Below are 12,318 nucleotides of genomic sequence, written 5' to 3'. Positions count from 1 at the left end.
CTTTTGGTATGAGTACAGAATTTAACCGCAATATTTTGTCAAAGTATTTGTACGTGCTTCTTCTTGTCCCCCCCCCGCCCCCCCACTTCTTACAATAAAAAGAAAAGAAAGATATGTTATTGTTGCGTTATCAATTGCAAGGTCTTCTGACATCATTATGACATTGAATATTTAATAACAGTTTACTAAACAATGCAAAATGTCCGTTACAGTACGATATATTAGCCGTATGCTAGCAGAGAGGAAACATGTGATAGTGAATGATTTCAATGTTTGTTTTTAACTTCAATCAGTGTCTTCATTTCAGGATTGTTATTTATTTCATTATGATGTTAGGTTTGTTCATAGTATTTATTTCATATTGTGACTTTGCTGTTGAGAACATCTATAAGCAACATTTAGTTGTATCTAAAATATAAATAAATGGTAATCCTGTTCTGAAGTTATTCATTTTTTAAAATAATAATAAAAAAAAGTAAATAAAGTAAAATAGGTCTTACTATTTTTTTATTTTACTATACATTTTCATATAAATGTTTAACTTTTCTATAAATAGTAAAATGTTACTATTTACTACATACGCGCCTTACAGGGAGGCTAACGTTCGGTGTCGTTTTAGAATAAAGTCCACAAAGAACTAGCAGTCGTGTTTAAATAGTTCCAGTGTGTATATTTTAATGCTTTGTGGACCATCAGCAGGCTAAAGGCATTGCTCTGTCTGCATACATGTACATCACACAATCCACAGTCCGTAATAAATACAGTACAGATAAAGAAGAAGCAAATATCTGGACTCACGTCCCACATATCCCGACAGGGAGACAGTAGAGGGGCACATTCACAACACAGCACACGCACACAGGTTCATTAATAATAATAATAATAATAATAATAAAAAATAAAAAATTGCTTGTTACAATGATATTACTTGCACCACATTGCAACCATCCAATTTCACTTGAGGAAAACGTTCACAAAACGTATTGCAGTACAGTTCAGATCAAACCAAGACACACTTGCATACTTTGCTATTGTAGTATATTATTCACTACTCATTTTAACTTTCCCCCCCTAACTACTGCTCCATTGGTTTAGTTTTTAAAGGCAATGACAACACATTGACAGTTTAGATTGTACACATATCTGCTCATAGTATAGGGTACTGGCACAGATAGGCACATAGGTCCAATAGGGAAGAGGCCAATCAGGCAGGTTGATTTCTGGTACATGAAATGCTTCCGGAAAATGTTGGTAGTGTGTTCTCTGATCTGGTGCTGTTTGGTTTTGAGAATCAATTGTATATCTCTTAAACTCACAATAATGTTGTATCAAAATGACTCAAGTATGAGAGAATTCAAGGCATCTATATGTTTTTTCAAGCAGGTTTCTACATCGTCGCTCCGGTCCTGTCAGCTGCACGAAAGTGTTTTTCTTTGAAATGGAAGGACTTGCGGCGGAGAGCTGCCCACGTGCACGGCAGACCCCCTCAGTGTGTGCAGCTCAGCTGACTGTAGACGTGCTCTAAGATCTGAGAGTAGGCCTGATCTTTGGGAGCGTGGCAACTCAGAGAGCCCTGAGGAAGAAGAGAGAAAGTTGGGTCAGGTGGTTCACCACGCAGGAGGCTGTATGTAGGGTTGCTGTTACTCATCCTACCTTGATCTTGTCCATCATGGTCGTATCGGGACACCAGTACTGGCTGAAATGGACGAGGTCGGGAGCTGCCCTGTAGAAGTCAACCAGCAGCATCTGTGGTGGAAATAAACATATTTTATAATGATTTACAGTATATTTATAAAAAGGCATTGTGCCAATTTGGATTTCTTCACAGTATTTAGTTTTAGTATCTGTACCATCTCATTCAGAACATCACTGGTGAGAAAGTTGTCCTGCACGTAGGTGACCTCTACAGCCACTGGGATACCGTGGTCATTAGGCCGTTGCTGCAGGAAGGCAGATGATGCATAAGTTAAGATGACGCATGAGCACAAGTGTCTACATTGACAGTATCAGAAACGACTAAACTAAGTAAGGAAGCTATGAATGAAGCAGGGGAGTAGTCCTCACCTCTGGCGGTGGTACGACCCAGAATGGGGTTATTGTGGACGCCACCCCTTGATTGCCGTGATAATACGGTCCTGAAAGGGAAGGAAAAAAAAGTTAATGATGATGCCTTCACATGCCGTGGTAAATACTGGAAGTTGTTGCTGATTTAGAGTCTCCACATAAATGTCCCTTGATGGCATTTAATAAAATATGGTTCCTGAGGGATGGTATTTTCCTTCTTCTTTCATTCATTACTCACTTTTTTTATATTAGTGCAGTAAAAATGTCTTCACTTTACCCAATCACCTTATTCCAGCTCAACTCGGGTGTCATTATTTCTGACACTTTTTATATTTACTATGCATACTGTATATTGTAGAGGAATCCTCTGTATTGCCTGCTTTGTAATGTATGTATTATTATTTCAGCAATATTATTCAATTTCCTTTATTTGATCCTTGTGATCAATAAAGCGACTTTTTTCAAACTATTTCCACAGCTCCCTGTGGAAGAGCTATTAACAAAGAATGTTCCTTATCTATCACACGGATATGGTCCCACACTGTGTGTAAAGGCAGGCACGTACCACAGATGATGCCCAGACAGGGCTGGAAGCCATTGTTTGAACCCTGCAGCCTCAGCTGATGGTCCATCTGGGAGTCGATGTCCTGCAGCGACGGCAGAGCCGGACCTCGCGGGTGACTGTGGTACCAGCCCACCAACGACAGCCCACGCATGAACAGGTTCTGACAGATCTGGAGTTCACATGACAGAGGCTGATTAGAAACGAAGACTTCCTCTGCTTTGATGTTGTTTCACTTGAGTAAAAGTGATTAAGTAGAGAAGGCTCAGTAATAACTGGATCGATTCTAATTATAAAACCCTAAATTGTACTTTCCAGCTGAGCTTTGTTCCAGTTTGGCTTTTAACTGAAACGTTTCCAATTTGTGCACATGTTTTCCATATTCTGTTATCTGATCCACTTTTATATATTCAAATCAGAAGAAAAAGATACTACTTTGAGATTTTACATTACAGCTGCAGTTACAGCTGCAGTGTGTAGGATTTGGTGGCATCTAGTTGCAGATTGCAACCAACTCAAACTTCTCCCGTGTGCAAAGCGTTTAGAACTACAGCGGCTGATGCGAGAAACGCAAATGGCCCTATCTAGAGCCATTGTTTGGTTAGTCCATTCTGGGCTACTGTAGAAAAATGTCAGCCAGCTCTGTGAAGAGGACAGTCTCTGTATGTAGATATAAACAGGTAACAAAAACTCATGGATTCTTATTTTCAGGTGTTTTTACCCTTAAAGAATGTCAATATTATATCATAAATGTTACACACCCTACCTTAAGGTCTTTATTCCAGGACAGTTCAGTCAGTGCTGGTAGTCTAGAATTAATTTTGTGAAGCTGGACCTTAATTTTTTATGTTGCCGGAGTTTAAACTCAAAGATTTTTAACAGAAACAAACTTGTATTCAGACCCAACTTAAGAGCAGAAACTCAAAATTCTTTGCCTCTTACACACTCTGCACTGCGGTCAGTGTTAACGTCCCAGTGATGGAAATTCAAGATTCTTTTGTTTCTGGCTTTAGAAAAGACGGATGCATGTTGACAGGTGCCGGCTGCTGAACTGTCCTGCGGCGCAGAGGGACCTTGTGAATTTTTAACATAGGTGTCATTCACCTTCATGCTTTCTGAAGCATACATACTGTCAGTGCAGACTACGTATTCACTACGAGTTTGTCAGTGTTACCTCTTCCTCAACAGCAGAAGCAGCGTCTCTGTCTGCCAGCCTGGTCCGACAGGGGAAAGCCCTTAAGACTGTCAGCACTGAAATACATCAACCACAGAGAGTGAAAGACGCGGGGGTTAAAGACGGCCTCACCTTCCACTCTTGCGGTTACTTTCTTATCTTACTCACGTTGTGTATTTGTATCCCATCGTCCTCCGAGGTATCCCACCACCTCACTGGTGGTCAGGTGACAGTGGAAGTCCTGATGAAGATAAAGAAGCAGGGAACTTAGTCGACTAACTGTTCATCAATTAGTTAGTCAATTACCCTGTTTTAGATATGGCTGTTACTCACCATGAGCAGCAGTACATTACTGGACACGGCTACATTGAAAGGCTGGAATCTGTTGATGGCTGAGAAGGCTGACAGCTCCACGAGTGTGTGTGGATCTCTGAGGATAACAGATAGAGTCTATCACATGTGTAGTCACATAAAGCTGTGTTGACCTTTCAGAATAAAAGTCAGTACCTGGCAGCATCCCTGGTGCCCAACGTGCAATATCGGACAGGAATTCTCTCTCGGTCAGTTCTTCGTGAAACCATCACGTCTGTAACCGTTGAGAATGGCATTTGTTAAAACAGAAAAAAATCATTAAAGCGTAGATAAGAAGATAATTACTACCAATTATTCCAGGTCTGTTGATCTTGTTCTTCTCATCTGTCTGCACAGCTGTCTTCCCTTCCTCTTCATCCTCATCATCGTCCTCCTCACTCACCAGGCTCTGGCATCACCAGGAATAAACACAATGTATGACATTGGATGGTGTAGATACAGTGATACAGACTCAATAACGAAGGTATTTCGTCCTAAAAACAAGTGAAAACCTTCCTGAATATTGAATGTAAATCAAATTGTTTTAAGTATTCTCTCAAATCACATTAATTATATTATTTATTCAAGAGCAGCAACCTCTTATATTTCTTGAAACACTTTTATTATAATTGGAAACACTCATTGTACCTGCAGATTGTTTTTACTTGTTTTAAGAAAAATAGTTTTATAGGAATTATAATGATATCAACCTGCTCACAGCTCATGATCACACTGAGGCCTGAAGCTGTGACCAGATACCTTTTTTTACATTACAAAGTACTGTTATTTTGCTTCTCCAATTTCATCATCCATTCAGAAACATTAGTCCAGTCTCCTTATGAACCAACTGTTCAACTGTATGCTCTGACAAAATCTGTTTTATACAGAACAGATTAAAGGCTTCATCTTATTTGGGCTAATTCCTTCCTTTACCCTGAAACAACTACGTTTTATTGACACTCAACTTATGAATGAAAAAAAGCTTTTGGTCTCTTCATTATTAAAGTCAAAATTGGTATGTTTGAACTCAACACACTTTAAACTCGATACTCCTCATGGTAGTATTTTTGCCTCATATTTAAAGCTATACACCGACCATAGTAAGAACAATAAAAAGTTCTGTTCTGCTCTCACCATGTCGGCGCTGGGTTGGTACTTGTGCAGCCAGGTGGTTTTGTATTGGACCAGCTTCTGTCCCCGGTAGCGTACAGACGCCCAGCCACAGCCAGACTTCTTGGCTGGGTTGACCAGACGTTTGCAGTGTGTTGCCCAGGCACTAGGCGAGTTGAAGATCTGGCCCGTCTCCACCCACCGGATTTTCCCATCATTCAACAGGTCTCCGACAAAGTTCTTCCCCTGAGGGAGCAGAGCGGAGAGACATTTTTAAAGCCAACAAACAAGAAGTGTGTGCCGGTTTTCCTCTTTTTAAAAGCCACTGCTAAGTGTGATTCATTGCCAGTGAATCATGTCAGGTTACACGAATAAACAAGTGCAACCTCACGTGACTTGCATAAATAATAAATAACAACATTCTTACTGTACCCAGCTGTGAGGTGTGTTATTACCAGGTAGTGGATGGCTAGCACGCCGTCCCCCGGCTCCACCAGGCCATCCTTGAGCAGCACTCTCAGGGTGATGCCCCTCCGGGTCAGCAGGGAGCCCCGGCCAGAGCTGGAGCGCAGGTCTGCCTCCTCTCCTCCACTCAGCTCCTCCTCATCCTCCTCTCCTCCGTCCTCCACCACCTGTGGAGAGCCGGGTGGCTCTGAGCCTGGGAACACACACACACACACACACACACACACACACACACACAAACATCGATGGATCCTAATGTGCTCATGTCTGCTGTTCTGGCATGTGGGTGTAATGCTAATGTTAAAAGCTGTAACCCGTGGCATGTTATGATGCATGCACTTCATGTTTTCTCATCAAACAAGCCTCTTGTGAAAAGTCACATCACTCAAAGGCTTCATAATGAGCCACAGCACCTGGCTACCAGTTCAACATCTGTATATCAAAGCTACATCAGGAACAAAGCCAATGCAAATGGCCATTATTTTAATTATAATGACTTTATAATGAAAGCTCCACTGTAATGGCAGCCAGCATCATTCATAATTGCAGTATGCTAAAAATGATAGCAGCCCCATATCATGGTAAAATAATATCATGGGGGACAAAATAGGCAAAAGATAATCTAAATTGGCATTTCATTAATTACGGCTAAGCTATGCGGTTGGCCTTTTGTTTCCACCTCCCATTAGGGCATGGCTCTCTCCGCAAGAAGAGGCCTGCCCCCCACCTCTCTGTCAATTTCCCTCAGAATTACAATTAAACCCTTCTTTCATTATTCTCACCCATATCTCTGAAAGCGACGGAGAGCGCCTTTAAATCCCAGTCGCTGCTCCTTTTCCGGGCACTCGAGGCTGTGCTGGGGTTGAGCTCCGGGCCGATTTCACAGATACACTTCGCCACACTAGCTCCGGCTATTATTCAAAAACATAAAATGAAGGCGTCTGTGGCTCTGCAGTGTAGTTTCCTTGTTGTGCTGCTTTAATGTCAGTTCCCCTCCCCTTTCTTTCTCCCTCTCCCCGTCCTTGTCACTCTCCTTGTGTTCTTCGGTCTGACGTGCCATACCGGTCTATCTGCCATTATTCACACATTCATGAGACTAAAAATACCACACTGGCATTAATAATGTAAAAATAATCGGCCATGGGTGGCAGGAAACGTCCGAAGTGATATTAAAATGTAAACAATGTCGCGACTGGTCTGCATTTTTCTTCCGGAAAGATGAAGTGTCGCCCCGTGCGCGAGAGCCAACCGCTATTTTATAATTTAGGCAGATTAAAAGTGCATCCTGGAGATGATAGTGTTTTTATAGTTAAGAAGCCCCGCGCGAGGCTGGTGATGTGTGTGGTGTTATAACACGACGTTACCCCCGTGCTTTACTGCGTTATGCTGGGGTTTTCTTCACCACACCGAGGTGTTCCTTCTTTATCTCCGGAAAAAGAAGCACATTTACCGGGAAGCCGCCTGCGGAGGGCAGCAAACCTCCAGCAGTGCGTCTGAGCCGGGTTAAGTTCCTGTTTCTTCCACCTGGCGGTAATGCAGGCCTGTGTTCACACACCAGGAAACAACCGCGTGTGGTCGGCTCCAAAATAGGCCCGACGTTACCCTGTCATGTGGTAATGTGGTAATGTGGTAGTGGAAAGTAAGTACGCTCTTTACTAAAGTACTAATTGGATGTACTTCTACATGGTGTACTTTGTCCACTCCAGTATCGACATTTCAGAGGAAAATGCAGTTTCTGTTTAACATGTGTTTGACAGATGCCTACTGGTTTATTTTCACAGTAGGACTAGTAAAAGTACAAAAGTATGTTCCATTATTAATCAAGTAGCTTCACATTGTCCTATTGTTTTATATTTAAAGATGTAACAACATGTATTGGACCTGGGGAAACATCTGTTGTTGGGCCCCAGTTGTTCAATATTATATCAATACTTCCTAGTATATATTATTGAAAGTGGCATCATGTGTCACTAATATTTGATCAACAGACACACACACACACACACACACACATATATATATATATATATATATATATATATATATATATATATATATATATATATATATATATATATATATATATATATACGCAGTGGATGCACCTCAGCTGTTTTTTTCAAGTAGATATTGAATGTTAGAAGAGGCAACGCTGTCTGAAGATGGAGACATTTTCTGTCTCCATTCTATGTGGGCCATTCTGTGTAATGGCTTTTTTTTTTTACTTCTGGTACTTTGTCTTTAAGTATATTTTACTTGAGTCAAATTTTTATTTCAGGACTTTTATTTATTATACAATACTTCTGCTACTTTTACTTAGGTAAAGGTCTCAGTACTTCTTCCCCCACTACTGTCTTACACTTATATGTGTATAATATAATTATACACGTATTATCTTTCATACAAACTAGTTGCTGATCAGGGACCAGAAAATTGTGAATGAACACATGAAGCTCCTGTGTGAAAAGTGAATGCGTGGCCATTGGAATGTTTGATGATTGCTATAAATCGTGCTTCATCCTTATATTTACCCAGTCAGTTCCTTATTTCCAGTCAAACTGACTTATGCTTATCTGTCTTAGATTAATGCTGATCACATTATGGCATCCCGAGGTTTATCCCTTATTGCATTGTATAGTTAGTGGAGAATCATTAGGTGTTTTATCCATTTGTACTCTTACTGGAGTGGGATGTTTGGCCTTGTGTGTGACCTCTGTCAGGAATCTTTACCACCATTAAACACGGCCGATGTTAGGTTCTATGAGATGGAACTTTTCCTGTTAAAAGCTTCATGCATTCTTTGTGAGTGGTTCCAGGTTGTCCAGCTGTACAGATTAGAAGACCACGTAGTGTCTCAATTTCTTGTTTGTGGTTCTGATATGATTTTTATTTTCAAACCGAAGACATGAAAGCTCAAACCAGTTTCCGGGTTAGTACTTTTAATAAAATACATACATTTTATTCATCCCTTATAATAATACATTCATGTTGCAGAATGGCATTGTTCTTTCAAAAGGACTTGAAAAGGATAATATAAAAAACAAATATAGCTATAAAAATGGCAAAACAATATATATGTAATTGTCATCTTCATAATTAAGTTTTCTTAAAAATGTTAAGTTTTACAGTAAACTGCATGTAAATGCATATCTTTTAATTGTTTGTTTCTTGTTTGTTTACAGTATATTTGTGCAGACAGAATCTCATGACGTGTAATACAATGCATTCCCTGTTCTCTCTCCTCCTTTACCCCTTCTTTATTGATGTGGTCAAACATTACTTGTATATGTGTGAGCTTGGTGAAAAACACTATATAGTTCAAATGATATAGAATATTTATGAGAGTAAATCATCCTTGTTCCTATTCTCTTTGCCTTCGATCCCGGAGGGAACAGAAACTAATCTGTTAAATAGTAAGGACGAACCACCACCTGGTAGGAGAACAGCTTAGAGTGGCATGAATAGAGTTTGTCCTTGCTGCTTGGAATAAATACAAGATTCTCACCATCACCAGCATTAAATTCCTGAACGTGGAACACGTAACGTTCTTCGCACATAACAACAAGCCTATTGCTGTGATGAATGCGTCCCTCTAGCTCGCTGGGCAAATCGCTGTTCTTTTCCTCGACCTTCAAACTTATAGCTGGCAAAGAAGGACAAGTGATACTTTCACCTAAACAGTCTGTATCGCTGATGTATAACCTCGTTTTCCAGCTCATTTTGAGAAAAGCAAAATAGGCACTGTTATGAACCGGTGTTTGGAAATGAGGTGTCAGATTATCGATGCGATGGCCATGAAGATTGAAGAACCCAAAATCCTTGTAATCTTTGACGTTGTGGTAGCTGAATGTGAAGCTCCAAGGCGTGCCAGTGTAAATCCTGGATGTGTAGACATTTTGTCCTTTCCTCAGCTCATTGAGCAACGGTGTGCAGGGGAGAGCGTTGAACTGAAACCCCTGCAACTTGCTGGACTGGTACTGGGAGTTGTTAAGTGTGTATAAATCCTCAGCTGGTATCAGTGGGAAACGGATGAGCTTCAGAAGGATCTCAGGAATAGTTGTGTAGTTTTGGGCAGCCGCCCATCTCTCCAGTCCATTCAGGATGACAGTTTCCTTCTGCACCACAAGGTCCGAGCGAGACAGAAGATCTTTGACCCGATCAAATGCGAGATCCTTCCAGACTGGGGAATGGATCAGGGCCTCGCAGTTCCACGCGAGGTAGCGAAGACAAACTTCCTGCAGCTCCTCATCACCTGTATGAACTGCATACTCATAGAAAGAGATCTGACTATGGAAAGAGGGATCCTCTGGAAGAAGCAGTCTGAAAAGATTTTCTGCCTCATTGTGAACTTCTTTCAGTCCCCAGTCGAATGCCATCTTGAGAATGCAATGGGCAGAAGACCGTGTGAGTTTGATCTTTCTTGTGTAGAAGTATCTGAAATTTAAACATTTTCATTAGCACGTTTCAGCTAATTCTTATTCAGTGCATACCATTTTATATATATATGTATAATAAGCTGCGAGTTGTACAGGTGTGCATGACTGCATGTGCAGGTGGCAGTTTAAAAGTCACAAGTTTGCTTTTACCTGACAAAGTTGTTGACGTGCTGACGGCAGTCAGGGGCGACTTCAATGCTGAGGCTGCTGAAGTCAGGCTGTGACGTGTTGAGGAACGAGTTCATAGAGAGGATGACGCTGTGAGCACAGATTATCTCCAAGGTGTTGTTGTGCTCCACCACTGCAATGTTCAGGTCACAGCCCCATCCACTGTCAAACAGCTCCCCCAGCTGCAGGGAGAGGCCCGCTTCGTGGTCCAAATCAAACTCATGGCTGAGATCCTCGCTGAGTCGTTCTGGCTCTAATGGAGATCAATAATGGCACAGTGAGTGGTTTTGTTGGCGTGAAACTATTTGTCCTTAATTTCTCCACGGAAGAATCACACTTGATGCTTCAAACATCGGTTGCCTCACCCTTTTGGCATCTAACTCCAGCATCTTCCGCGTGAGCACAGTTATGTGTCCCCCATCCTGGAAATACACACTGGAACAGCTTCATCTCTGTTCCACTACAGCGTAAATCATCCATCCAGATGGTGCCGTACCCTAACAACCCGTAACAACAACAAAAACAACACAATCACAGAGTGAAAACAGCCACTTGCACTACATTTTATTAATACATTAAAGGTAGCAGGTTTTCATCGGCAGTATTTATCAAATTAAGCTGAATTACCGTCGCCAAACGATGGAATGTGTGTTGCACCAGAGAAATGTAGCTGGCGACACACGACATGAGCGTCATCGATGTCCCACTCATCGTCGCACACAGTCCCCCAAACTCCATCATGAAGGATCTCCACTCGGCCCTCTGATGTATCTTGACCACCAGCGAGCCGAACAGAACCTTCCTCATCACCTAAAGGAAAATGTTACGTAATTAGTTTGGTTATTAAAATAGACAGAACATGATGTTTTGTGTGAAAATGCACTGAATATGTATTAAAAGATTAGCATGAATTTAGGTATCTTACTTCCACTTTTATTGCTAATGAGAATATTGTTTAGGCACTCAAGAAGTCAGTGAACATTTAAATTTGTTTTTCTCATGGGTGGTGGTGGAATACATTGAAGAGAGGAATGCTGGGGGAAAAGTTGTTTTTGTTCACTGTTTATGTAAGATAAGATAAGATCCTTTATTCGTCCCACAGCGGGGACATTTGCTGAATTGGGCTTAAATGTAATAAAACAGTAAACATAGGTAATACAGCTCCACATGAAAAGAACAATTTACTCACCAGCAGACAAGCTGATGAAAAGAATGCAGAATAATAGTAAAGTATTTTCTTTCATTTCCTTGCAGTGCACTGGGAAAGAAGGTAACAGCATTTAAGTGTGATGGTCAGGACATTTGTTAAATAGTGACCAAGTTATTCTTCTGGTGAAAAATAGGAATGACTTACCAGAACTCCAAATCAGGCGAGCTGAAGAGAGGCTTCTCATTGAAGAAATGAATAGTGAAACTTAAATAGCAGATATTTCCCAGGAACCACCACCCACACAAAATGGGTGTTTCCCAGGAAAATAGTTGAAATCTGTCCATCTGCCTGTTTGTTCATGCATCTAAGAATTGTCCACATAAAGTATCAATATGTGCACACATCACTTAGTTACAGACAGTAACTAAGTGCATGTACTCAGGTACCATTTGAAGGTTCTTCAACTTTACCTGTGCATTTCAATTTGCTGGTATTTTGGACTATATATCTATTATTGAATGGATCACTGGGATAATATAAATATATCTTATATATATATATACATGTATATATATATATATATATATATATATATATATATATATATATACATATATACATATATATATGCATATATATATGTATATATATACATATATATATATATATATATATATATTCCACTACAATTCAGTGCTATATATATTCAGTATATATATATATATACATATATATATATATATATATATATATATATATATATATATATATGTGTATATATATATATATATATATATATATATATATATATATATATATATATATTCCACTACAATAT

At 40.2% G+C, this 12,318-nt stretch overlaps 2 protein-coding genes across 2 annotated transcripts; both read right to left on the bottom strand.

The window, feature by feature from the left end:
- Window positions 1–674: 674 nt before the first annotated feature.
- Window positions 675–6,638, bottom strand: mpnd (MPN domain containing). Its single transcript, XM_079220661.1, has 13 exons — window positions 6,509–6,638; window positions 5,717–5,919; window positions 5,286–5,507; window positions 4,461–4,560; window positions 4,308–4,386; window positions 4,134–4,230; window positions 3,969–4,041; window positions 3,801–3,877; window positions 2,630–2,798; window positions 2,065–2,135; window positions 1,851–1,940; window positions 1,654–1,746; window positions 675–1,573 (listed from the first exon to the last, which is right to left on the bottom strand). Exons 1-13 carry the CDS (start codon window positions 6,510–6,512, stop codon window positions 1,487–1,489), a joined length of 1,365 nt encoding a protein of 454 aa, XP_079076787.1. The 5' UTR covers window positions 6,513–6,638; the 3' UTR covers window positions 675–1,486.
- A 2,019-nt stretch (window positions 6,639–8,657) lies between these two features.
- Window positions 8,658–11,724, bottom strand: LOC306738885 (galectin-3-binding protein B-like; the record flags this gene model as incomplete). Its single annotated transcript, XM_079220813.1, has 5 exons — window positions 8,658–10,160; window positions 10,313–10,583; window positions 10,696–10,827; window positions 10,958–11,140; window positions 11,685–11,724. 5 exons carry the CDS (start codon window positions 11,722–11,724, stop codon window positions 9,125–9,127), a joined length of 1,662 nt encoding a protein of 553 aa, XP_079076939.1. The 3' UTR covers window positions 8,658–9,124.
- Between the last annotated feature and the right edge of the window lie 594 nt (window positions 11,725–12,318).

Source organism: Taurulus bubalis (assembly GCF_910589615.1).
Source record: "Taurulus bubalis genome assembly, chromosome: 7".
Taxonomy (NCBI): domain Eukaryota; kingdom Metazoa; phylum Chordata; class Actinopteri; order Perciformes; family Cottidae; genus Taurulus; species Taurulus bubalis.
The sequence above is the reverse complement of the archived record's forward strand: the minus strand, read 5'-3'. Positions and strand labels throughout refer to the sequence as shown.